This window comes from Toxoplasma gondii, chromosome II (assembly GCF_000006565.2).
Source record: "Toxoplasma gondii ME49 chromosome II, whole genome shotgun sequence".
Taxonomy (NCBI): Eukaryota; Apicomplexa; class Conoidasida; order Eucoccidiorida; family Sarcocystidae; genus Toxoplasma; species Toxoplasma gondii.
The window spans coordinates 782,015-805,219 of NC_031469.1; the positions used below are offsets into that span (position 1 = coordinate 782,015).

At 52.8% G+C, this 23,205-nt stretch overlaps 2 protein-coding genes across 2 annotated transcripts; both read right to left on the minus strand.

Moving 5' to 3' along the window:
- Positions 1 to 1,615: 1,615 nt before the first annotated feature.
- Positions 1,616 to 12,201, minus strand: TGME49_222050 (hypothetical protein). The gene is made up of 4 exons (XM_002369983.2): positions 6,249 to 12,201; positions 5,577 to 5,866; positions 5,102 to 5,349; positions 1,616 to 4,819 (listed from the first exon to the last, which is right to left on the minus strand). The coding sequence occupies exons 1-4, from the start codon at positions 9,693 to 9,695 to the stop codon at positions 4,371 to 4,373; spliced, it is 4,434 nt and encodes a 1,477-aa protein (XP_002370024.2). The 5' UTR covers positions 9,696 to 12,201; the 3' UTR covers positions 1,616 to 4,370.
- Positions 12,202 to 12,260: 59 nt separating this feature from the next.
- On the minus strand, positions 12,261 to 22,854 carry TGME49_222060 (hypothetical protein). Its single transcript, XM_018779950.1, has 10 exons — positions 20,546 to 22,854; positions 20,023 to 20,151; positions 19,335 to 19,379; positions 18,315 to 18,373; positions 18,011 to 18,029; positions 17,708 to 17,783; positions 17,098 to 17,205; positions 16,039 to 16,361; positions 15,029 to 15,856; positions 12,261 to 14,052 (listed from the first exon to the last, which is right to left on the minus strand). The coding sequence occupies exons 1-10, from the start codon at positions 21,803 to 21,805 to the stop codon at positions 14,038 to 14,040; spliced, it is 2,862 nt and encodes a 953-aa protein (XP_018638298.1). The 5' UTR covers positions 21,806 to 22,854; the 3' UTR covers positions 12,261 to 14,037.
- Between the last annotated feature and the right edge of the window lie 351 nt (positions 22,855 to 23,205).

A 23,205-nucleotide genomic window follows, 5' to 3' on the forward strand; every position in this document is an offset into this window, starting at 1 on the left:
TCTTCATTAACTCAAAAAATTTGAAGACAGCGACTTTGCTGGCTAAAGGATCGGTGTAGTCCGGAAGGTGTCGACCCGTGTGTGCGCGTCGTCACTATTTTTCAAATGGAAAAAGTTTATGAGCCCAAACACCCGTAATTGCATGTTTGGAAAAACAAGCCTGCATCTACGCGCGGGGGACTTCGGTCCGATGACTGCGACCTAACAGTGTTTCTTTTTGTGGTGGTCGTATTGTGTGTGTGTGTGTACGCGATTGAAAGTGAAGTGATGCGAATAATTTAGTTGGGCGTCGAAACCAGCCTTTTGGTGGATGCCGTCAAGCAAAAACCCAACCTGTAAGAGTCCAGAAACATTGTGGGTTACATTCGTGAGCAGTGTCACCTTAAAATACAGGACGAATGACTTTCTCGGAGATGGCCGACATGTATCGCTTGGGAGACACACCTTGTCGGTCTTCCTGAAATACCTATGAGTACTGAGGGGAGCTATCGCAATTCAAATCATCATTCTTCACTGTTTTCCAACCTGCGATTCTAGCAAGGACAGACCTGCAACAAAAGATTGAAAACGCAACGCGCCTTTTTTTGAGTTTTCCATTGGCGGTGTACAGGAGGGGCCAGGAAGTGGCGCATATGCCGATGACGCGAAAAACAATGCGCGTAACTGATTGCACTATGAATGTATCTCTCCCTGAACATAAACTGCCCACGGTGGAACGATGCATCTTGCTGGCTCCGCCCGTTGTAACTGTTGTCACAATGAGTTACGAAACTCTGGTGACTAGCAGATGCTGGTGGCACTCGAACATGTTCTTGCTGGAAAGATTATAGCATGTCCATCGCTGTTGAGTCTTCTTTTTCAGCATTAGTTGTTAACACACCGCAGTAGCGATGGTCCACTGAAGAAACGAATGACATCTGTGAAGGGGGAGGGGGGTAGGAGCGGTTGAACGCTGAATTCACGCGATATTCAGCAGTTTACTGTCAAACTGTGTATTGGAAAGCATCAAGGTTTTGTGTTTCACGAAGCGTCACGAGGAACTAATCACGTCGCAGTGAAGTACAAAACTAACCACAAGTGGATATCGCCGACTTTCGCTGCTCTCCGTGCCTTCAGATTAAGTCCCATGTATCTGGCATCAGGATGTGTACTTTTTGCTCTGCAAAAAATACTGCTTAGTGCAAAACAGAGAAATGCAACAGAAACACACCGATAGGCAATAGAAAAACCTTACACAATTGCGTTGCTCGATCTTGGCAAGGGCGCCTTGTTCCGGCGCACGTATACATCCAGCATAGCCATGGCTGCTTATTGCACCGATAAAACCATAAAAGAAGCGGTTGTGGCTTTTTTATGCGCCACTGTGCTTGCGAAAATTGTTGCTCATACGAGTCACTCGTGCCAGCGTATCACTGAAGTGACCAAGTTCGGGTTTTGCCTTAAACAGGGTAGACCCTACACAAGACTTTCAGTATCCAAGGTACCGATCAAGCAAATACTAAGTTGCGGTGTTCACCCAGCCCAGTTATGGAGCCTGAATGAAGCCTTTAATCAGCGAACCAACACTACAGATTTGATGGACGGAAACTGGAGCCGCGGAATATGCGGGGTACATACGATATGCCGTGTCATCCACGTGCTCATTCTTGTGCTGGGCGTTCTTATTAAAGGGTCAGTGTGCGCCACCGGGCGCACTGTCTACAGAAACATGGCCCACTGAAACGCGATGCGTATAAAGAACATCTGCTCCTTCTTATTCACATGATTACTTGAGGGATTCTTGTTCTAAATAATTCTACTCGATTGGAACATTATGGCGAGCAGGACAGGGAGTCGTTTCTGTCTCATCCGAGGCACATTTAAACTCTACATGCTCTTGTACGTAAACCCTACTGAGGAATATTACCTGAGGACAGAAGCAAGCTTAAGAGTTCAAAAAGACAGCTGGGACTCAAAGATGCGTACTGTATTTTGAATGTTATCTGCTTTGATTGGACCTTTCACATCCTTACTTTTGACCGTGTTTGCTTCCAGGCGGCTCGTGAGTCCGACATCACAGTTGATGGGATTTCCCGTTCCAGCACACGACCCGGAGGACGCTACGCAAAGGTGATTTAAAACCACAGTGGCCCGACAGGAGAAACGAAAAATTTTAAGTTGAAAGCAATCTTTGGGACACACGCGGGCAAATCCCCGCAAAAATGCAACCGACGGCTGTACAGCGCACACCGTCTGAGATCTTCTCATGCTACTCTGGGCACCCGCTCTTCCCCAGCGCATTTTGTTTCTTCCATAAAGGGTCTATCCCTCGGGGCAGAGGGAGACCTGAGCCGCGTTCCCAGCACTTCGCATGTTCCAGTCACAGACTACAAAATTAAGGCTTGCACGAGAATATCTGGAATGCTGTCGACAAAGCAGACGTTATGCAGCCACGACTGGGGTGAGTCTTCTACCCGTGAACCAACAGCAGATCGACTGGTGTACACTGGACACATGTCGGCACTGCTCGCTGTCAACAGCGTAGTAGACATCCCAGTCCCCGCCTCAGCGCAACGAGAGCGCCATGCGAAGGCAAATCTCGGCAGCCGAAGGATGCAACAATACAATAACGGCGACCAGTAACGGCGCCGAATCACGAAATAGAGAAACAATTTGCCTCCCTACATCTCGTTTAACACGGATAACACGGTGATCGAGAGGATAAATGACAGACACATGGATAAAAACGACAAGGACAAGTGTGTCTCACGTCGTGCACGTTTATATATTAACGCACCCTTTCAAAACGTTGAGACCTAAATGATTTGCACTCCGACAGTGTCAAAAAGTACCTCCGTTGGTGTCCGAACGAAAAATCAAATAAACTCTGCCACCTCCTCCCCCCGCCCTCCCAAAACCCCGAGAACAAGACGACGGGGCACTTCGCGCCGATCTCACATGAAACTGTTGAGGCCCACAGAAAATGAAACGTGTCTTCCACCACCGCAAGACATTTCAAATAATTCTGAATACGAATTACTTCTCCCCAGACACATAACTGAAATTTCCGTAGAATCGGGAACCTGTTGGTAACCACATGGCTCTGTACACCAACAACGTGCATGCTGCACACGCACACGCGACCGGAATTTAGACGTTGCGAGGCGCCTCTTCGTTCGCCATTGCGGAATGCACGACGGACTAGCGATTCACAAAATGCAAACGAGCAACTCCAATACTCCGGTTCTGCTGTTAGTTCCCGGTAGCGAATTGCAACAATGAAGCCACGAACAACACAATTCTCATACCTTATGAAACACCTCTGTAAACCGAAAACGACGCACTTTTGAGCGGTGACTACGGCACCCACCCCAGCAAACAATACAAACACCCCTGCTACTCTCCGGATATGGAAAGCGGGGAAAACAGCCACCACGCAAAATCTGGGGAAAAAACGCCAGCATGAGCTTGTCACCTTTCTTCTTCACACACTTGGTAAAACAGCAGGTGTGTATGATAAAAAAACTGAACACACACATGCGAAGAACAGCGGACGCGATGCCACACTTGATCGGCAAGTCTCCCTTTCTTCCCACTACGCAAAATACCATTAAAATATTCTCTGGACGCCACAATAACGTCCCCGTCATCAGCCACACGGTCAAATTCACATTTGACAAGATCTCTTGAGCATGTCACACGCAGGCTGCACACTGCACGTACAGTTTTCCTTTCCGCTACATTGACTCTGGGAGCCTACAGACAATTGCCAGTCTGAGGGCCTTCGCTGAACCACCGGAGACTCTCCATTGGAGACTCTCTTTGTCGGCCTGACCTGTTTGTCCTTGCGCTTCTCCAGTCTGTGACATATCAAGCGACTAAGCTGCATGGCTGCTGATCAGATGACACGTTGACCTTTGGCCTCAGGAGAGACCTGAGTGGGGGGTCAAAAACACAGCCCGGTGGCAGCTGGCAAGTTTTCGATCAGCCCTCCTGTGAGTAACTGATGCAGAAGTGTCACAAGCGGCCGAAAACACACCAGTTTCCCCTCTGTCCTTTGCCGCCTCTTTGGTGGGCGCGGGGCCACAAATCGCGGGGACGGACGATCGGCTGACTTCTTTTCCATGAACCGTTTTGCGCCAAAGACGGTGAATGCTCGTTTTGAACACGCCTCGTTTCCCTCAAAAGGGTCATTCTTCTCCCGATTTCAAAAGATTATGACGCATTTCTGCCGCAGAAGGACAAGCACTGCATGCACTCTCCCTGCAGCGCAAGGACCTCGCTCTTCTTCATCTGCCGCTTCCCTGTTTTGCTAGCTTTCCCGATCGACCGCCTTTTCCGCCTCCCGCACCCTCAAACAACCACTTGCTCACTCCGTCAACTATCTTGTGTCAATCGTCGCCAGACGGGACCTCAGGAAGAGCATTTCGTGTGCTCTCGCTGTTTTCGGACTTGGGAAGCGATGCTCGCGGGAGCATGGCGACAGTGACAGAGTGACCTCGGAGCGCAGACGATGTTCTTCCCACCAGTGAGTCGTACTCCGCGGTGTCTCTTCTTATGCGTCCGATATTTTCAGCCAAATACTGCAGCGCATATTCTCTTGTCACTTCCTCGCTCTCGGGATGGTCTCTTGTTTCGCCGACCTGGGCGACACGCGCATCGCGCTCTCCGTACGATGAGCGCGACGAGTCGCCCCGTTGATGCGGCGCTCGAGAATACTCGTCTTTCATGCCATCCAGTGTCTGCATCTGCTCGTACGCATTCGCCACTGCGGGCTGCTCCTGCTGGGTTAGTTGTTGGTGTACCCGACGGGATGCCTCCAATGTGTCTTCGTCAGGATCTGCCAGGAAGTGCATGCACACGAACAACAAAGTACATGTACACATCCGGTGCAGACCCTTCCGCCAGCAGTCGACGTCAGGAACTGCTAAAAACTGTCAAGACGTTACAGGACCGACCTCTCGGCTTCCCTACCACCATTCTCCAAACGTAGGTCTCTTAATGGGGCTTCGCGACACCTCAAGACACAACCACGACACCCGGAATGTTTGTTGTATCAGTATCCATGTTGTTCGTCACTGCTGCGTGCTCCGCTTCATGTGATCATGTTTCCGAAACTCACATCGTGCGATTGGATGAGAAAAAAGACCGCAGATCAATCCTCGGTCGAACGAAAGGCCCTCGCGCCGCCGAAGATGCGCAACAGCGGCGTCCAAAACGTTCAGGGAGGAAGAAACCTGGTGCCCGCTATGGCATCTAGCTCCAAGACCCAGATCGAGAGCAGTTGCCACGACACACGACGCAGTGCTTCCGGCGGATCCCACATATCTTTCCTCCGGTGTCTGTGCATCAGGACCGTTTCGTCGCCACCTGTGGAAAGCAACAGCGTCGACATCACAGAAGAAACGGATATTCGAGGCATGCATATTGTACTGGGAGCTCCCTAGTCGACAAGGTATTGCAGAACCACGGTCTTGGATCTACTAACATTGCACGCAGACCAAAACCAGCAGTGGAAATGCACGGTACCCTGACGTCGCCAGGATAGAAACACTCTTTCCTCATCATATGTTGAGCCGTCTCTACTTCCCACTCACAACTGGGCGTCCTGCTCAGACGCCGGCGTTGTCGCATGTTCAGTCGACATTTCAGCGGCGTCGTTGTTGCTCAGACAAGCACCTAGCGAAGAATCGGGGATCGCGCAATCACTGAGAAGAGTCCGAGCTAGTCGTCGACTCGCGTGTTCTTCTTCCAGTGCCGTCAAGCCAGGTGAATAGAATGAACTTCCTCGCTGACCGCCACTGGATTCCCTGGGATTCCCCGACGGATACATTTCATCAAGCGATGGCTCCCCGTGGATTCGATCATCGTAACTCTGCCGACTGGCCTGAAACGCGATACAGAGACACGGAACGAGGAAACACATCAGGAACACTGACACCGAATGACACCGAATCTGTGGTCTCTACCCACGCGTCCTTTAACAAGGCACGAGTCACAGAAGATGGAACTAACCGACAGTATGAACCAGCTGTCAGAGGGAGACAGAATGGTACTCCATTTTGATGAGGACGGTTACAGTTTACAGTAGACACAGATCTACTAAGCGAAGAAGCAACTCTCCCTTCAGCGGCTTTCCTATGCTATGGCACGATCACGGGAGCTCTCTGGCACCCCTGCGTCATTCACCAAGTTGCCACCGCAACGCTTGTCTCGTGTCTCCCCAGCTCTTCAGCTCGTGCTTCCTCCTGTCTTCGCCATCGACTTACCAAAACATCCTGACCTAAGCCACGCTGCAAGTCAACGCCTGACAGCCGATCTGCCTGAAACACCGCACCGCTTGAAATATCTTCCCCTGCTCCACCTCTGTTCTGTTGCGTTGGCGAAGAAGCCGCGGCTGCTTGCAGAGCCCGCGCGTACTGGACGAGGACCGGAGGTTCGTTTGGTGTGTCCGATAAAGAGGTAGTGAGATTGCCGGCTTGCATGGGACCTGCACCTGGAACGTCTGCTGCGTCCCTTCGTCGTCCCTCCAGTCCTGTTCGCGACGCAGGAGGCCATCCCGGAAAGGGAGCCACAGGGAAGTTCCTCCCTCGCGTACCGAGTCCTGGGTCGGCTTCGTGAAACTCGCTTCCCAAACTGGCATGGCCATACGCGTTTTGGTCAGACAAAAACATCGCAGTTTCTCTCGTCCCGCCTAGCCCCGGATCCGCTCCCTCTTCAAATGAGGGGTTCCACAGTCCGCGCTGGTCGCCGTTGCCTTGAGACACGCCGCATGCAAGAGGCTTCTCCTGGAAAGCAGACGACAGATAAGGGGACGGCACGCCGCCGGATATCTGCGATGAATTTCCTGAGCGTCCAGAGCTCATTGCTGTCGAGCCAAAGGCCTCATTTCCATCACGGCCGGCAAGGGACAGCAACACATTTAGCGCCGACAAAGTGTGGCCGCCTCCACGGGTTGTGTCAATCTTCCAGCATCCGTCTTCGCTGTGGCGCGGCGCAGCACCATCCTGGTAGCACCTCTGTACGGAAGACGTATCACTTGGAGCTGACCGTGCAGCCTTCGCTTGAAGCCTGGAATGCGCAGTCTTCACATTCATAGCAGTTTCTTCTCCCAAGCCAGGTGGGCCTCCCTGTTCCCTCTCCCACAGTCTTGACAACGTGGTGGCTTGGCCCGTGGCATCCGCCCATATCGAAGGCCTACAGCCAGTCAGCCCGGCACCTGCCGACGGATCCTGGAAGAAATCCTCAACAGCCACTCCGAAACGTTCAGCATCCGCGGAGCCGTCAATTTCCCTCAAAGTGCCCCAGGCGGCAAGTACGCGTGCCATATCTCCGTCTTTCGCAGTCCCGCTGTTGCCCGTCCGATGCTGTTGCCTCTGCGTCTCGCGTTTCTTCTTTGCCGACGCGTTTCCAGTTCCTGCCACGTTCGTTCCTTCACCTCCCCCTGGTCTACACTCCTGGCAGTCCCTACTTTGGGCTCCAGCCGACTTCCCATGCGCGCGCCCGCCCCTCCGTCCCTTCGCCACCTTCTCGACGCCGCGCTGGGGCTCCACTGCCTCCGCCACCTGAAGCCTGTGATACTCTTGACCTGCCAACGTGGATCTCGCTTCCGCCTCACGCCCCCCTTTGCCTCGATTCCGACCTGCTTGCGTCGCACGTCCGGCCAACTGCGACACTTGCGCACAGCGGACCCCTTTCCGTTTCGCCAGACCCGAGTTGACGCCACAGTGGCCTGATTCTCCCTTTACCGCTTGCGGGTCGACGCATTCCGAAACGCTCTTGACACGGTTCCATGCGGCGTGGGTCTTGGCGCCGTTGTGTCGTCCCAAGCCCTCGACGGAACCTCGATTTTGCTCCAACTCGATCCGGACTTTCCTCAAGTTACTTAGGCGAGTTCCTCCTTGCATCGCGGCGCCGACAGACAGGCGCGTGGATGGCTGCCTTCGACTCCTTCCTCCGTGGTCGACCTCCTGTGAGAGCCCATCGTCTCCAGATAGTCGACCTACGCACTTCTGCACCCGGGAATTCCCTCCGCCTCTCACTCCCAGCACGACCTTTTCCTCTGTTCCAGGCGCTACACCCGCATGTGCAGGAGAGCCAGACCTGATATTCCCCGAGCCATCTGAAGACGCTGGTGGTCGCTCTTTGGAGTCCACGGTTTCACGTTCCAGCCGTGTGGAGTCAAATGCTGCATCAGAAAGAAATGCATTCGGCTTTGTAGCCAGAGCCTTTTCAGGGATGCGCGAGTCAGATGTACTTGCTGATTCGGCGCTGCCAGTGTGCACGACTTTCCCGCGCTCCTCCACCAAATCCTCTGATTCAGGTTCAAGGGATTCCACCGGCGGCGTTTCGACCGTGGCACTGTGAATGATGACGTCGAGAACAAGAAGATTTTCGTCACGATCTGCAGCTGAAAGAGCTGCAAAGTTGTGGACGCCGTGCCAGAGAGTACCTTGCTGTCGACTGCTGTACAAACAGCGGCCCGAGTCGACGAGCACACGTCCAGGTGTCCTCTCTCTATCGTCCCCAGGAGGTCGTGTGTCACATAATGCACCCTGGAAGGATCCCCCCTTCTTGTCATTTGCGCTTTGCTCTGCCATGGCAGGTTCTCTGAACTCTCCACTGGCCACTCCCTCGGGGGGCTGGAGCTTCCCCTCATCCCCGTTTCTCCGGAAATCTTGTTTGCCAACGCCTAGCTCTACCATCTGGATTGAAAAGTCCATGGTCACATACGCGCAGCACGCAACGAAAACCCCAAAGCGACAGGTGTCCCAATCGAACGTCGTTTTTTCTTCCCCCAACGAGCGATCCACGAATCGCTGGTTGGCGCCCTTCCCACCTTTCTTCAAAATGCCTGGAAACAGTCCTTCCGTTTGCCTCACTGACGGAGATGCGGTTGAAGATGCTGTCGGTCCAGTTGAACGTGAGCCACACGACAGCGACCGATTGCCGTTTCCGCATGTCTCGTCAGCGGGCGGATGCAGCGGATCCAGCCGTATATACAGAGGGCCCCCGACAGATTTTGCGTCGAAGGGCGGCGAGACGACACTCTCAGCTCTCGCCAGTCTGTTAAGAATGGCTTCGACATTGTATAGATACCACCTCAGGCGACAGACTGGTTTCTCTTGGTCCCTGCCCCCTTTGTCGCTTTCCGTCTGCTCGCCCGTCCCTCCTTCCCCGGCCTGTTTGGTCCCCTCGACTTCCGCACACTTCTCCAGTGACTGCGGACTTCCCCCGCATGTACATGCACGCCGGTCTCTGCATGCAGAAGACAGACGAACATTTTCCGGCCCCTGATGGTCTGGACACGAGTCAGCTTCCGTCCGCGACGGCCATCCCGTTATTTCTCCTGTGCAGAACGCGCAGAAGGTCGCCTGGGTGGACCCTGAAAGTGAAGCGTCACCGCCTGCATTCGTTACCACGCCGGCTTCACGTGGGGAGAATGAAGACCCGCCAGGCACTTCTGCTGTAGACAGTGTTCCTTCGTCTGAATTTCCGCCCAACCGCTTTTCAGTCGGTGAACCATTTGCCTCTGTGGGTGAAAAACCTGGGACAGCACCTGGCGTGTCGGAAGAAACACACACACCAGTGTTTGTGTCGCCTGTGGTCGGATCGCAGAGTTCTCTCTTTTCCTCATTAGTGCCACCACAGGACGCGCCTTCGTCCTCTCTGCTTCCTCTCCCCTTTCGGGAGACATCCATGAAGCTCTCCTTCATCACTTAGATCACTCGGCACCCTCGACTTTCTCTCAAGACCGCCTTCGGAAGAGGGTCCGTCTGAAGCCTGCTCTTCTCTCCACGCCAGAAGTCTCCGTAGCCTAGAGACAGATGTTGAGAAAGCCGAACAGCTTGTCACCCTTGGTCAGGGTCACATCGTTTCTGGCCCCCCAAGATGAAACGGATAGGTTCTCTGCACAGCGTCCACGTTTTTGGCCATGGCCTCCACGAAGACGGGTCCGTTTTCCACGGTCTTCCCGTGTCGATGGCTTTAGAAAGTTTCAGGACACAAAGGAAGCCGTATGTGTAGCCACTTGTCCCCTGGGAGTCAACCGTTCCCTGCTCTTCCTGGGGACGGAGGTGTCACCAAAATGTTTTCGTCTTCTCGCAAATTCGCCGCGTCACATTCCCAGACGCTTGAGTCGGTGCAAGCCGGCGACTGGCAGCGGGGACGACTCCGGGAAATTTCAAACTAGAAAAAATGTGGCACGTCGGACTTGTTCGGTTCACACATTTTCGAGAATCAACTTGTGACTGCGAACCGATTGGGAAGCGAACAGCGGAGAAGCGGAACCACCTGTTAACACTGAGAGCATTCAGTGAGGTGGAGTTCGGCGTTACGAGCGATGGGCTTAAAAGGCCCTGAAGGACTGAAGTAAGCGAGGGAAAGGCACCGAGAAAAAAGGGAAGTCGTAGAGTGAGAGCGGAATCCCACTTCAGCTTGTTGCCTTACTTAAGTATCGCATCTGAAATGCACCGGGGGGACACATTTGTCAGCGCTAGAGAAGAAAAAAAAGTTCAACACAGTTCTGCGCACCATCCGGACGACTCGGAAGTTCTTTCACACTCGCGAGACGTGGAGGGAAGCGCGCATGCAAAGGAAACGCCGCAGGAGGGCCTGTGTGAAGGCGAGTTAAGGCACAACAATCCCAGGCAAGTGCGCTGCGGATTCACAGAAAGGAATGAACTGTGTGATGTGGCCGAAGGAACGACGGAACTGTCTCGCAAACTGGCCGGCAGTCTACCTCTGCGCAGACATGTGTTGCGGGCTGTACATCAGATACGCAGTCACGGGAGAGCCAGGGGATCCGCAACACAGACAAACAGCACTTCCAGCGGTATATGGCATTCTTATCCCACATGAGGCAACATGACAAACAAGGCCGATCCATCGGGAAAACCCTCCATAGCTTTGTCCTCAACTTTCGAGTACCCTCTGTCAGCGCACGACACACACGCACCAGATGCTCGCAATGAACTCTCTGCACGCCTCGTCCGCGACAGGGGGGAGGGCAAAGAACTTGTGCGGAATTGGATGGCGCCAGAATCGCCGAGAGGTGGGACTGACCCTCTTCAGCACACGTGTTGGGTGCAATCGCGACTTCCCTTCCGTGTAGCGTATGATACACCACAGTTCCCCTGCGACACGGCACACTCGGAAACTACTTGCTTTTCAGCAAAAAAAACTTTGTTTCAACGGAGTTCATACTGGAGAACCGCGCCGGTGGTCTTCCTTCCCGCCACTCTTTGCGGCATGCAGGACCATGAACCGAAAACTCTGCTGATTTAAGTTAGACAGAAAAACAAGCATTGTTTTGCGACGGAATGCGAAATCTACCGCGTTTCAGTTTGCAGTTGTTCACCCAAATGTTTCTACACTGCAACTGATGGCTCCAGGGAGAAAAATGGAATGGAAGCAGACCCTGTTTGTGAGACGAAGAAGACGGCGTAGACAGGCATACAGTCCCATCAAATAATTCAGGCGCGGCCTGTCATCTGGGCCCCAAAACAAAGGAGCGGAGGCGGGGCACAGGGGAGCAAAAGGCGGGGATACTCCATGCCAATGGATATAGAATCAACAACGTCTTGCCGATGCATATAAAAATACCAAAGAAAAAAATGCCCCCAAAACGTAGTTTTAATGCACACCAGCACTTGACAATGATGATAATGACAGTAATCGAAAATCACGATACGGACGATCCTCCCGCGGCTGCGCCGCCAGCCCACCACACCACTCACTCTCTCGCAACCGAGCGGAACTGGAGGGTCGAGAGGGTACCCGCAAGAGCGCAGTCCACCAACTATCCGTTACCACCATAAAGATGGATTCCTGTGGTCTGCGCTGACGCCTGTCACTGTCATCATCCATAAGCCATCAAATGAACGGCAACTCCTGTAGATTTACGCAAAACAATAGGAACAACCCGGCGGATTTTTACTGCTGCCGACAGAATTGTTGGCTGCGGGTCCTACACTTCTTTACCTACGGGACTGGGGCTAGACAACCGAAGACACTGCTAGATTCCCCCGGAAATCATGTGCATGCATCGTGGCCGAGAAGGAAAACTGCAGAAGAACGATGCAAGCGTTTTCCTACTCGTGTCTAGAGACTGGAAGGTGGAGTGTTCCGTAAAACGCTCCTTGTGCTGTGTACCCACCGTGCCCATGCCGCGGCGCTGTGTGCATTTTCAGTGCGTCGTTGAGCGCGACAAGGATGGGGGCAACAGCGAATGGCCTGTGTGTATACCGGGCAAACAACCAAAAAGGACCGGCTTCCAACAACCCTGCAAAAACTAGCCAATTACATTGAATGAACATCCAACTTTAGACATCACCATGTAGCCACCGCGAATAGTCTATCTTTCACGCAAACATTAAGCTTGCGCCACCACGAAGGCTTAACGTCGCGATGCACGACAGTGAATCAGCGAAACCATCTCTGCGGTATATCCAGTTGCGCTGCGACAGTGTTTCTAACATTGACAGGGCTCGGGATCCGCCATGCGTCAGTTGATAAGTGGGACACGCAGCCATTTTTCTAAAATAATTATTTGTGGTGTCTGGTCGTTGCCTCGACACTCATCGGTGGCTGCTGGCAAGGATTCCACTGTGCCAGAGGCGTTATGCGAGTTCCAACGAGTCACAAACCACAGGAGACGTACTTGAATTCGCATCTGCTTACCCAGAAATGCCAAGGGTTGATCCTCAAATATAACTAGTGAATGCGTCAACCGGCCATACCCGTAAGACATAAATGGGTTCCACTGCACTTCAATACGCCGCAACATACTGAAGTTCCCCCCCCCTTAATGCCGTAACCAGCGGGGGACGCAGACAATACATACGAAACAACTACAACGCAGTTAAATTTATACGGCAGTGACCATTCCAGAGCGGCGGCGAAACCACCTTGTCTTGACCTATAGTTATTCACTTCGCCTTCGAGGAAAAGGTGTTGCATGCCAACACGTGTGTCGTATGACTTCCTTTACAAGCGCAATTCCATTTGATTCAACTGCTCAGAGTGCGACAGGCGAGTCACACGCAAGGTCTCCAGCCTGTTTTTTGATAGAAAGTCAGGTGTCTCCCAAGTTGTCGGTTACGCGCCGTACCAATACGAAGAAAGCCTTATGACTGCAGAAAACATTACTGGCTAAGTGGCCTGCTACGGTATGTAAACCGGTCTCCATCGGGAAGTAGAAGACCGGCAAGTGGAAAACATGATCACTACAAAAAGTGGTGGCACCGTTATCCTGGGCACATCGCATCAGCGTCCTGAGTGCTCGGCTTTCAGCAATACGCCCTCTCTGGCGCACGAACACGCCGACACACTTGTGCGCAAGCACGCAACTTGTGCGGAAATATGGATAGAGATGTTTTAGTTCCTGACATGAACATGGAACAATCCCACCTGTCGGAGCAGCTTGCGCCACAAGAATTCTGTAAAAAAACTCCAGTTGTTCAAATACCATCCAGTTCTGCTGTATCGACAAGCTGAACAGCACATGCCCTTGAACGTCGGGGCCCTACCATTGGGCAGTGATGAAACATTCCGCCGGAAGCAAAATTCTCTGAACGATCCGCTCCGCGTTTGGCAAATCCCCATGCAGTTGCATGTAACCTTCTGATCACTGCAAATCCTATGGATCACAAACGCGGAAGCAGACTTCAGGCGGCAGCGTCTCCTAGTATCCGTTCAGAACATCTACTAGCTCCACATATCGTTGTTGTGGTACTCGGGCGGCAGTAAGCGGCAATGGCCTGCGTGACCCTTGCCACAACAGGTCCGCGTGCAATCTCACTGTGTAAGTTGCAAGCACGCCCCTACGTTGCATATCACAGGAACATTGTCAACCGTTCGTATCTCTTGTGGTTGTGGCAGAGAACTGAAAAGCGTTGTTATCGGAACCATATATACCCTGCTGCCGGACCAATAACTTTAGAAGAGAGAGCATTCGCGATGTTTTGTGATCGAGATGGCGAAGGGCTCGTTCGAGGTCGAGTTCGAGAAGGAACAGCTGACGAGCAGTTGGAGTCCCGCTGACGCGCTTGCAACACGTCAGAAAACCTGAAACTGAACCAGAGGCCCCAGATGAAATGGACAAAACAGAGGATGAAGTATCAGCAATGTCCTTGGGATCTCACATCCGCAGTGGCTGCGTGGTAGTGCGTCTCAAAGACTAAAACTTTTCACACTGTGCCAGCGTAACTCTTCCCGTCGCACTCCTGGCAAGCTGCTTTCCTCCGTTCCGAGTTATGCCGATTGAGATAAGTGGATCCTGTGCCCAGTATCTTTACCTGTGATCTCTTCAAAACCCTTCTGCGCGAGAATCGTCAGACAATCGTACGCCTGGATATACGAAATTCGACATTTCTGAACAAAGAAGCACCACCAGTGGACAGTAGAAACAAATATGGACGGCCGGCACCTAGAATCGAAAAAGCATCAGCATGGAACCGGCAACACCCCCGCTTGCCAGAAAACTTGAGGGAAAAGTGCATGCACATAAATATGCTCCCAGTCGGCGTCGCATGCACCAAGATGGAAGCTGCGATCAGCCCTCCTTTCCCCAAACGACGGAGACATCCAGAAATTCCACCAGTGCAAAAACGGTGCTCGCAGACTGTCCAGCTCCACGATAGCTCCAACGATAGTCGACATCGAAAATGTGGTATATCTTAGCGAAATTACCTCCCAAGGTTCTTGCTGTTTCACGTTGAATCGGAGTTCGGTTACGTTGTGTGACACACGTTCCCGTTCCTTGCAGCATGTTGCTTGTACACCCTACAAATTCTTGCCAAGACACTTTGGATGACTTCGTCGGCACTTTAGAATGCTGGCTCGGAACGGTTTGCAGTCTGCCTATGTCCTCCAAGTAGCAAGATACCCAGTATTATGGCAACGGAAAAGGGAGGTTTACAATAACTGTAGTAGTTCAGAAACTCATTTTCCTCCATAGTAGTGCATACCAGAGGAAGGCAGTGACCATAGGAAGTAGATGGAAAACTAAACCAGACATCAAAGTTCGCCCTGTCCAAAACCGTCTTACTCGCATGGCCAGTTGGACCCGCCTTTCTCCGAGAATCTGCAGAGGATGATTGCGTACGAGGTCGAGGTAAGGGCTTTCGGGGACAATGTCGACGAAAGCTTCGTCCAGATTATTCGGGACGCGCTGCACTTTGCTCTCGGAGTAAGACGAAGAGTCATCCCCGGTGTGTCTGACGCGGCGACGCATTCTGTTTGCTCGCCACGCACCTGGACCGTCGTCTCCGACGCTCGCTGTCTCCCATGTGCATTCCGACCTGTTGCCGCTCTGCTGCCCCCCGCAGTCTCTTGGAGCAGTGTCCTCTCGAGAAGCTGTGTTGAATTGCGACGCCAAACACGAAGGAGGTCCCTCCCCGCTTCCCACTTCAATCCCTCTGCCCGGCGCGCTCGCATCCCCGCTCTGGTTCGCACATGGCTCAGCTGTAGGAGATGGCGCCTGTGGTTGTGCGGCTGTCGAGGTTAGAAGCGGCTCGGGCAAGGGCGATTCCGCGTCATGCGAAATTTCTTCGATACTGTGTAGTCTCCCATCATTCTCGGTCTCCGGCACTCGGCCACCGTCTGGATTAGCGACGCCACTTGCACTCGCACCAAACGAGGACCACCGTGGAAGGCTGTCGTCCTCATAGCTGTGAGGAGCGGCTTCTTCGAGCAGCTCCAAGCTTCGACTTCGCACCTTCAGAGCCCTTCTGAGGGAGCCCACACGACGGCGCATCCGCCACAGGCGTGCTGCGAGTCGCGACATGACACTAGGAGCGGCACTTCCCAGCTTCGTTTCTTCTTCCCGAGTCGCCTCCTCCGTATCGGGACATCCGCACCTTGCCTCTCGGAACTCCTGCAATCACACACATAAAAGCTGTTAATACGTGTGACAGCCGTAATCCACACATGACGCCTAGAGCACGACCGATATGGCATGACCTTCATGTCGTCACCAAGAAGCAGGTAACATTCCGGGAACTGCTGTGTTCCCACGAGCTGGCTCTCGCCTCTGCACACGCGTGCTGTCACACTTACCTTTGAGCACCTTTTTTGGGGTTCCACGGATCTACGCCGAACGGGCTCATGCTGGCGCCAAATGCTACTCTCGCTACGCCTCGGCCACCTGGTTCCTCCAGACTCATTCGTGAGGAGATCCGCAGGCAAGTCTTTCCGGAAATCGAGATATTCCCTGGATCTCTGGCGCAATGACTCCTCGCGACGACTTCGCAGAAGGTGTGCGCCTCCCATGGCACTTTTAAAACACTGCTCATTCACTCGGAAATCCGTGAACATGGAAAAGTGAGAGGCCTCTTCCTCCAAGCGACCAGCCGTCGTTGAAAAGGCTTCCACGATAACGGCTGCAGACAAAAGTAGATTCGCATCCTGAGATTCTCATTGGTTACCTGGAGGACGCGCTGTCCTTCGCATCAGTAGAATCTTTCGTGATGGTGCTCTGGTAATCTCACCAGTCACAGCGACACTCGGACGTGGTTCGGAAATCAGCAAAGACACAAGAGTAGAACCCGCGGAAACGTCGGACTCCGACACCCTAAAGATTCAACAGAGAGAGAACTGTTCTGTTGGAGTCGACCTTTCAGCGACACGCAATTTAGCGCATTCCCCGCGGGTACAAGATCTCGACATACACACTGTGAACAAGCGTAGGCCATCCAGAGGGCCGCGAGAAGATCCCTCATAACAGAAGTCCCGAAAAGCGAGCAGGCGTCCCTGAAAGGGAGTAAAGCCGGGCTGCATGGAGTCCCCCAAACTGAAAAGCAAGGACCTCGGAGATGCCTCAAGGGGCACTTGCACGCATCAACAGCACGCGAGCGACGCCAGATCCACTAGAAATATACCAGAGATCACCGAAGCAAAGAACACAAGGAACAACTGATCCTTCTATCCAAACACGCTCAGACTTGGAGTTCGGAAAACAGTGAAATTGATCGAATGATTCTAAGAGATACACCCCCATGCGGATCCACAGAGCCACCTGTGAACCTAACCAACTATATACATTCATTAGCTTAGTATCATGTATGTGCACATATACTTAGCAACCCCAGAGATCTACGAATGCCTGTCCCGTCTTACCCGTCACTACGTTGAAGAGAACGAAGTAGGAGAAGACGGTGTACAGAATGATGGCTACCTTCGCCCAGCTGAAGTACACAGACGTGCGCTCAGCGATCACATCCCAGTCTGAAGCAAACAGGAAAGCGCAGCAAGCCCAAGCAGTTGGGGAGGGTCGTCTCAATAAGGATGTCAAGTTCTCCCTTCATTTCTCCGGTCAACCATGGAACAAGAAACATCCAGAAGCAGCGCTCTGGTGTCGCTCCTGCGATACCAGTATCTCTGACCAAGCTGCGCGCAGACAGCTGCATGCGCGCAATTTCCAAATCGACTCCTGACTCCCGAATCACGGTTCTTACACGCTTTACCGAATCGTCCGGATTCGGTCTCTCTCGACTATTTCTACAAAGGGACCTAGACAGGTTGCCCACTGCTGATTACGCAGTAGCTCTCACGTTGTTTTGCACAAAAACCCCGCAATGGTCAGTTCAATCGGGACATCAGAAATACCTTTCTCCACCAGACTCGGCGCATATCGCCTTCCCCTTTCTCACTCAGCCCCTGCGTGACCCACACGCACCTGAAGCACATACATTGAGTTTCTACGGATAAGAACGGTTGGGAGCCTTACTGGTCATCGTAAGAATGAGGAACAGCGAGTACATTGAACTAAAAAGGTCGCCCCAGTATTCCTTGACCTCGGCGGTCTACAAAGGTGATCCACAGAAAGCGCAAAAAGTCGTGTCTGTTCCTCAAAAGGTGGACGTTGTCGTTTGAAAAGGGGAGGAAATACGCGACACGGTGTCCGCTTCAGACAGCCTGTTCTCTCGGCCTGTTTCTCTCCTTCGTGTCCAGGCGACGCCCATTCCGGGAGTTCCTTCCTGTTTTTTTGCGCTCCTCGATGCCCGAGATCCACGCCGCATTCTTCTTGAACTGTTGTTACTCTAGGTACGCTGCGTCGAATTCTTCATGTGGCTGCTCTGGAGTTGTTTCCGCTTCCTTTGACTTCATTCCAGAGGGACTCTCTCACGTAGCAGTTTTCCAAGACACAGTCTTCAGTAGTTACTGCAGATCAGTCATGTTGAGCTCCACTAAGCCCAGCATAGTACAGATGACGATGAGTGAAGAAACAGAACCACCTGAAGAACGTGTGTCACTATAGCACATGTATCACGAGTGCAGAGAGAGTGGACTAGACACTGCAGTAAAGAGAGCAGAGGTTTGCCTTGAACGCTTACGTAGCCGAAGGCGGTGGTGAAGAAGACAGCGAACCCATAGATGAAGATAAGGAAGAAAGCTGCAGCGTAAAGGAGGGAGAAGAAAGACGACTCCATTCCTTCCACCAACACACGCATCGGAAGGAAAGACTTCAAGATGCGTATGAACCGCAGAACTCGCAGGAGTCGAGCCAGCTGAAACGAGGCAAATGGAATTCGCACACAAAATGACAAGGACGCATGGGCCTGAGGCTAGCGACTGGGTCGTTGTTCAGCTTGGATGCCTTGACACGACGGAAGAACTAGCATTTGCAACTACTCCTTCCTGTGAAGCTTTAAAACCAGTATACGATTGAGTGAATGGTTTTTCTTTCACACCCCAGTTTTGTACGAAATTATCACTCGTAGAGCGAGCACCCATTGAAAGACACAAACTACGAACATAGCCGATACTGAGGCAAAGTGCAAAACACGGTTTGTCCACGTTTCGACCGCACTCGACACCAGAGAGTTCAGAAGGAAGTCAGTCTCACCTCCTGTCACCCCTGGAAAAGGCAACTATGTCACAAAAGACACCGTTTGTTGTCCAGCACACGCCAGAGGCCTCTTCACGACGATGTTTAGATCCAGGTGTGTAGACGCAGTTATGACGAGGGTGCTTCAACACTGTCAGAAGCAGCGTATAACATCCGTACACCCTGCCTAAGTAAAGATGCTCGGCTACGCGAAGGCTGTATCACTGCTGACAGACACGCCTGTGAGTCGCCGACTTCACACCCCAAGTATATACAATTTCTAAGAATGGGCTAATCGGCACAAATTCGAGGCCGGCCGTCACCAAAAGCATGCTGTCTAAGCGTGCTTGAGACGAGAGTGCACGTTGCCCCCAGACTGCGGCAATTTCCTACCAGTGCGGACTAGAGACGAAAGTTACCTACACGAGAAGCAATCCAAGAACTCCAAACCGCTTATTGCCGTCATCGTTTACAGACTTCCGCAGGAGGTTTAGTTCGGCGGCTGCAGGGAACCGTGTTCGCTTACCTTGAGGAGAGCGACAAAGGAGTTTAAGATATCGTTGTCCAGTTTCTGGAAAACCCCGACGGAGACAATGAAGAGGTCGGCAATCCCAAACCATGCGTTGACGAAATCTGTGACGTTGACTATGTCGTTGAAGTACGCCGCCTTGTCACATTTCACTCGAAGAACCATCTCCCAAAAGAAAACAATTGCAAAAAAGAAGTTTAAAAAGCAGAATGTCGCGAAGAGAGGCGTGTCGCGCTTTACAGTAAGATTCGTCTGCAAAGAAATCGGGACAACGCGAGATCCCCCAGGTGAAGCTGCACCAGTGGAAGTGTGGCTACGGCTATCTTATTGTACAGCGAAGTTGGACGCACTCGCTCGCTTCTCTCTGTACAAATCTTTGTCACCTGTGAAACAGTGCCTGCCAAATCAGTCCTGTACACGGAACCTAAACGTTCGACCATCCGGTTGAGTTCCCTGCGCCTGCTTTTGACCATCCATGTGCGGTTTGCCACCATCTAAAGATATTGCGAAAACAAGAATACACGACCGAAGACAGTGCTAGACAGGGTGCTGAGTCTTCCGAGAGCCGAGACGTACAAACACTGTATCCTGAGGCTTCCGGAAACGTCTGGAATTTGCAAAGACAGGCTCTTTTCAGGGAACCCGCAGACTGAAACAAAGAGCCTTAAGCGTGGCGGCATCTTACTCGATTGTCATCCCAGACATATTCGCGGGAATAAACTTCGAGAGTGGAGACGCCAAGAAAGATAACATTGAGTATGATAATCACGGCCATGAAGATCTGCGCGAGCGGGGTGTAGACGAACGCCCGTGCCTGAAGAGAGAGATGGAATGAGGACGGGACTGTAAAGTGTGAGAGATTTGAGCAAATCCGATTTGATCATGATTTTAGCTTCTCTTAGAGAGCGAATGTAACGTAGTTTTAAGTGTCTTGCTTTGGAAGACTCGATGGTCCTCCCAAGACCCTGAGCCATTGGTCCCCACAGTGTTTCACTTCTTTTAATCCTCACCATTTGGACCACAAAGCACTCTCCCGTCAGTCTCCTCTACCCCACTGCTACATCGCGATCGCGGGAGGCCTCTCCGACAGAGGATCTCGGAGGCACTCGCCGCGTGACACCAGCGCATGCACCTGCCTTAAGTCTTTTCTGTGAGTTGAACCCCTGCAGACTCAGCGCCTTTCCATTCTCGCGCGTCTGCGGCCGTACCCGTCTGTCGCGCAGCTCGATTTCCGCCTCTGTGTTAGTGTAGTATCTGAGGAGCTTCAAGTCGCAAGTCAGCTGTTCCGCGTAGTCTTCAGTCTGCTCCAGAGCAGCCAGTTCCTTCAGCTTCTTCTCCTCCGTGTACTTTTGGATTCCCAACATGCTCTGCAGCTGTTCGCCGCGGTCGATCTCTGCTTGCACCGCTTGCAGGGCCTGCAGAGCCTTCGATGCGTTGTGCTTCACGACGGACTTCCCTGCAGCCACGGTTCGCCTTCCTTCAGTTCCGCGAACCAACGGCATGCGTACCCCCCCCAGAGAATTCGAGAAACCTCGGCTGCGACTCCCAGGTCTCCCGCCACGAGAAGACCTTGCTCCTCCGCAGCCCCGCCCTTGAGCACTGTGCCCTGACGCGCGCAGGCGAAGTGTCAAGCTTGTTCGGTTGCGCCGTCTTCGAGAGCTCGGCTCAGAGAACCAGCGCGCCTCGCCATCCGCAGTGAACGGACTGGAAGCTCCAAATGTCTCGCCAACCGGAGGGCCTGAAGAAGCCACCCGCGCACCCCCCATGCTGTCAGAGACGCTCGACATCCGACAGCGAAACTCCTCTGCAAGTCCGGACTCCGCAGATGCCTCACGCGGGCTCTGAAGTTCCACAGACACTGAAGGTGGAGAAGGTGACGGGACATGAGCTAAAGAAGGAGAAACTGAGGGGGGAGAAGATCCTGAGGGGGGAGAAGATCCTGCGGGGTGATTGGTTCGTTGTTCCGAAAATCGTGGAATGTGCGATTTGTGCCAGTGCCCGCGCAGAGCAGAAGCTGTCTCTGAGGATGAGGGAGAAGGCAAACGCGCTGATGCTGGCACAGTGGCTGCGCTGTCGGCTGCCTTGTCAGGTGTGGCGTCGACTGCTGCTGGCGAAACAGAAAAATTTTGACCTAATTGAGGAGCGAGCGAACCTCTCGTACAACCACTCTGACCCTCTTCGCTGGCGGGGGTAGGCTGGACGCTGGTAGGAAGTGAAGGAGGCGGAGGAGAACGAGCCTCATCGCGCCCTTGAGGCAGACGACCGCGAGAGGCCCAGCGTGGCTCTGCTCCGCGATCCTGGACTTCGCCAGCCACAGCAAGCAATCCAGACTGAGGATTCGCAGTTCCTGCAGCAGCTGACGCACGGCTTCCTTCGTCGGGTGGCTGTACATGCCGCTTTTCTCTGCCGCTCCGATCGAGTGACGTCGCTGCAGTCGGCAGGGAGGAATTCGCCCCCTTTTTCGGCATTTCTGGTTTCCCTCAAAAAAACAACTGCCTGTTGCTCTCTAGCTGCGCCGTCTCCCGTTCATTCGAGAAACTCAGTTTCGCTAAATCTCTGCACTCGCCAGAGCATCGGAGGTCGGGGGCGGGTGATGGAGCTGAGGATGATATAAGCCGAGTCAGGGAACCGCAGGTGACCTGACACCATGAAGAAGAAAAATAGTCTTTAGCGACAACAAAGACCAAGAAATGACTTACGAAAAGGTTCACGGTTCATGCAGCATGAAGCACGCGGATGCGCTGCTTGTCGTACCCGCGTCTGTGGACGAGGTCCTGCCATCATCAGCGCCACACAGGCAAAACGCGAGTCAGCTAAGAGTTCACGTAATGGTTGAAGCAAGAAGACGGATGCTCCAGAGAAGTTCAGCCGATTCAAGCGAGGGATTCCCGTAAAAAAGATGTCGGCAACGGAACAAGCAACGTTGAAAACGAGAGAAAAATACTGTGGCGATTGTCTGTCGCGGGAACCTGAGAGGGGCCACCCAAGCCGTACCGGGTGTCTCTACATCGACGGTTTCTGCCAGACAACAGAGTGAACCTCGACAGTCTTGACCGTTAGTCCTTCGACAGGAGTCACTATCCGAACAGAGTTGTCCCGTCGAGAATCACAGCTGGGACTCGCATTCGCTTCTGCGTGCATATTGCTGCTCTTCAACGTCTGAAAGGCCGGCAGAACGCCAAGCTACCACATAAGGCGTCGGTTGTTTGTGAGAGACCTCTGCTTCCAGTGATCACGACAGACATACTCCTGACGGGTCGACCATCCCCAGAAACGCATTTTATCCACACGCCAGAGTGCATCACAGTGTTTCGTCGATTACCACCTGAATACGCCTTTGTCGCGCCGAGGCCTTTCTATATGCGAGGGTTCCCTTTGAGTACCTGCCCAACTTTTACACAGATGAGATCGCAGCCGGCAGATCATAGCTACGCCGCGTGTGGTAAGTGCCACTTACAAGCAGGGATATCGTCTCTGTACAGACGATCCGCCGATGACGTTCAGGCGATCTAAATCCCTTGCAGCGTGCCGCATTTCACAGAAGCAGACGCTGCAGTTGTCGCAATTATCTTAAATCTAGGACGGGAGAACATCTGCAAGAGTAACGCGGCACACATCAGACAATGTGCCTTTCTTCCACTAGTCCCCCCCCCGATCGCTAGAGTGACGGGGCTAGGATGACCTGTTGTACCGCGAGTTTGGAGGAGAGAAACTTGAAAATGACACAAATGCCGAAAATCTGTTTCGCTTCTCAACGGGAGAAGGTGTAATGGGGTGAAAGGCAAGTTCTCAGGTCGGACACGGCGTCGAGTTCGCGTAGATACAGATACGCGAAAGATCGGAGTCTTGGCACGATCGATCAACACAC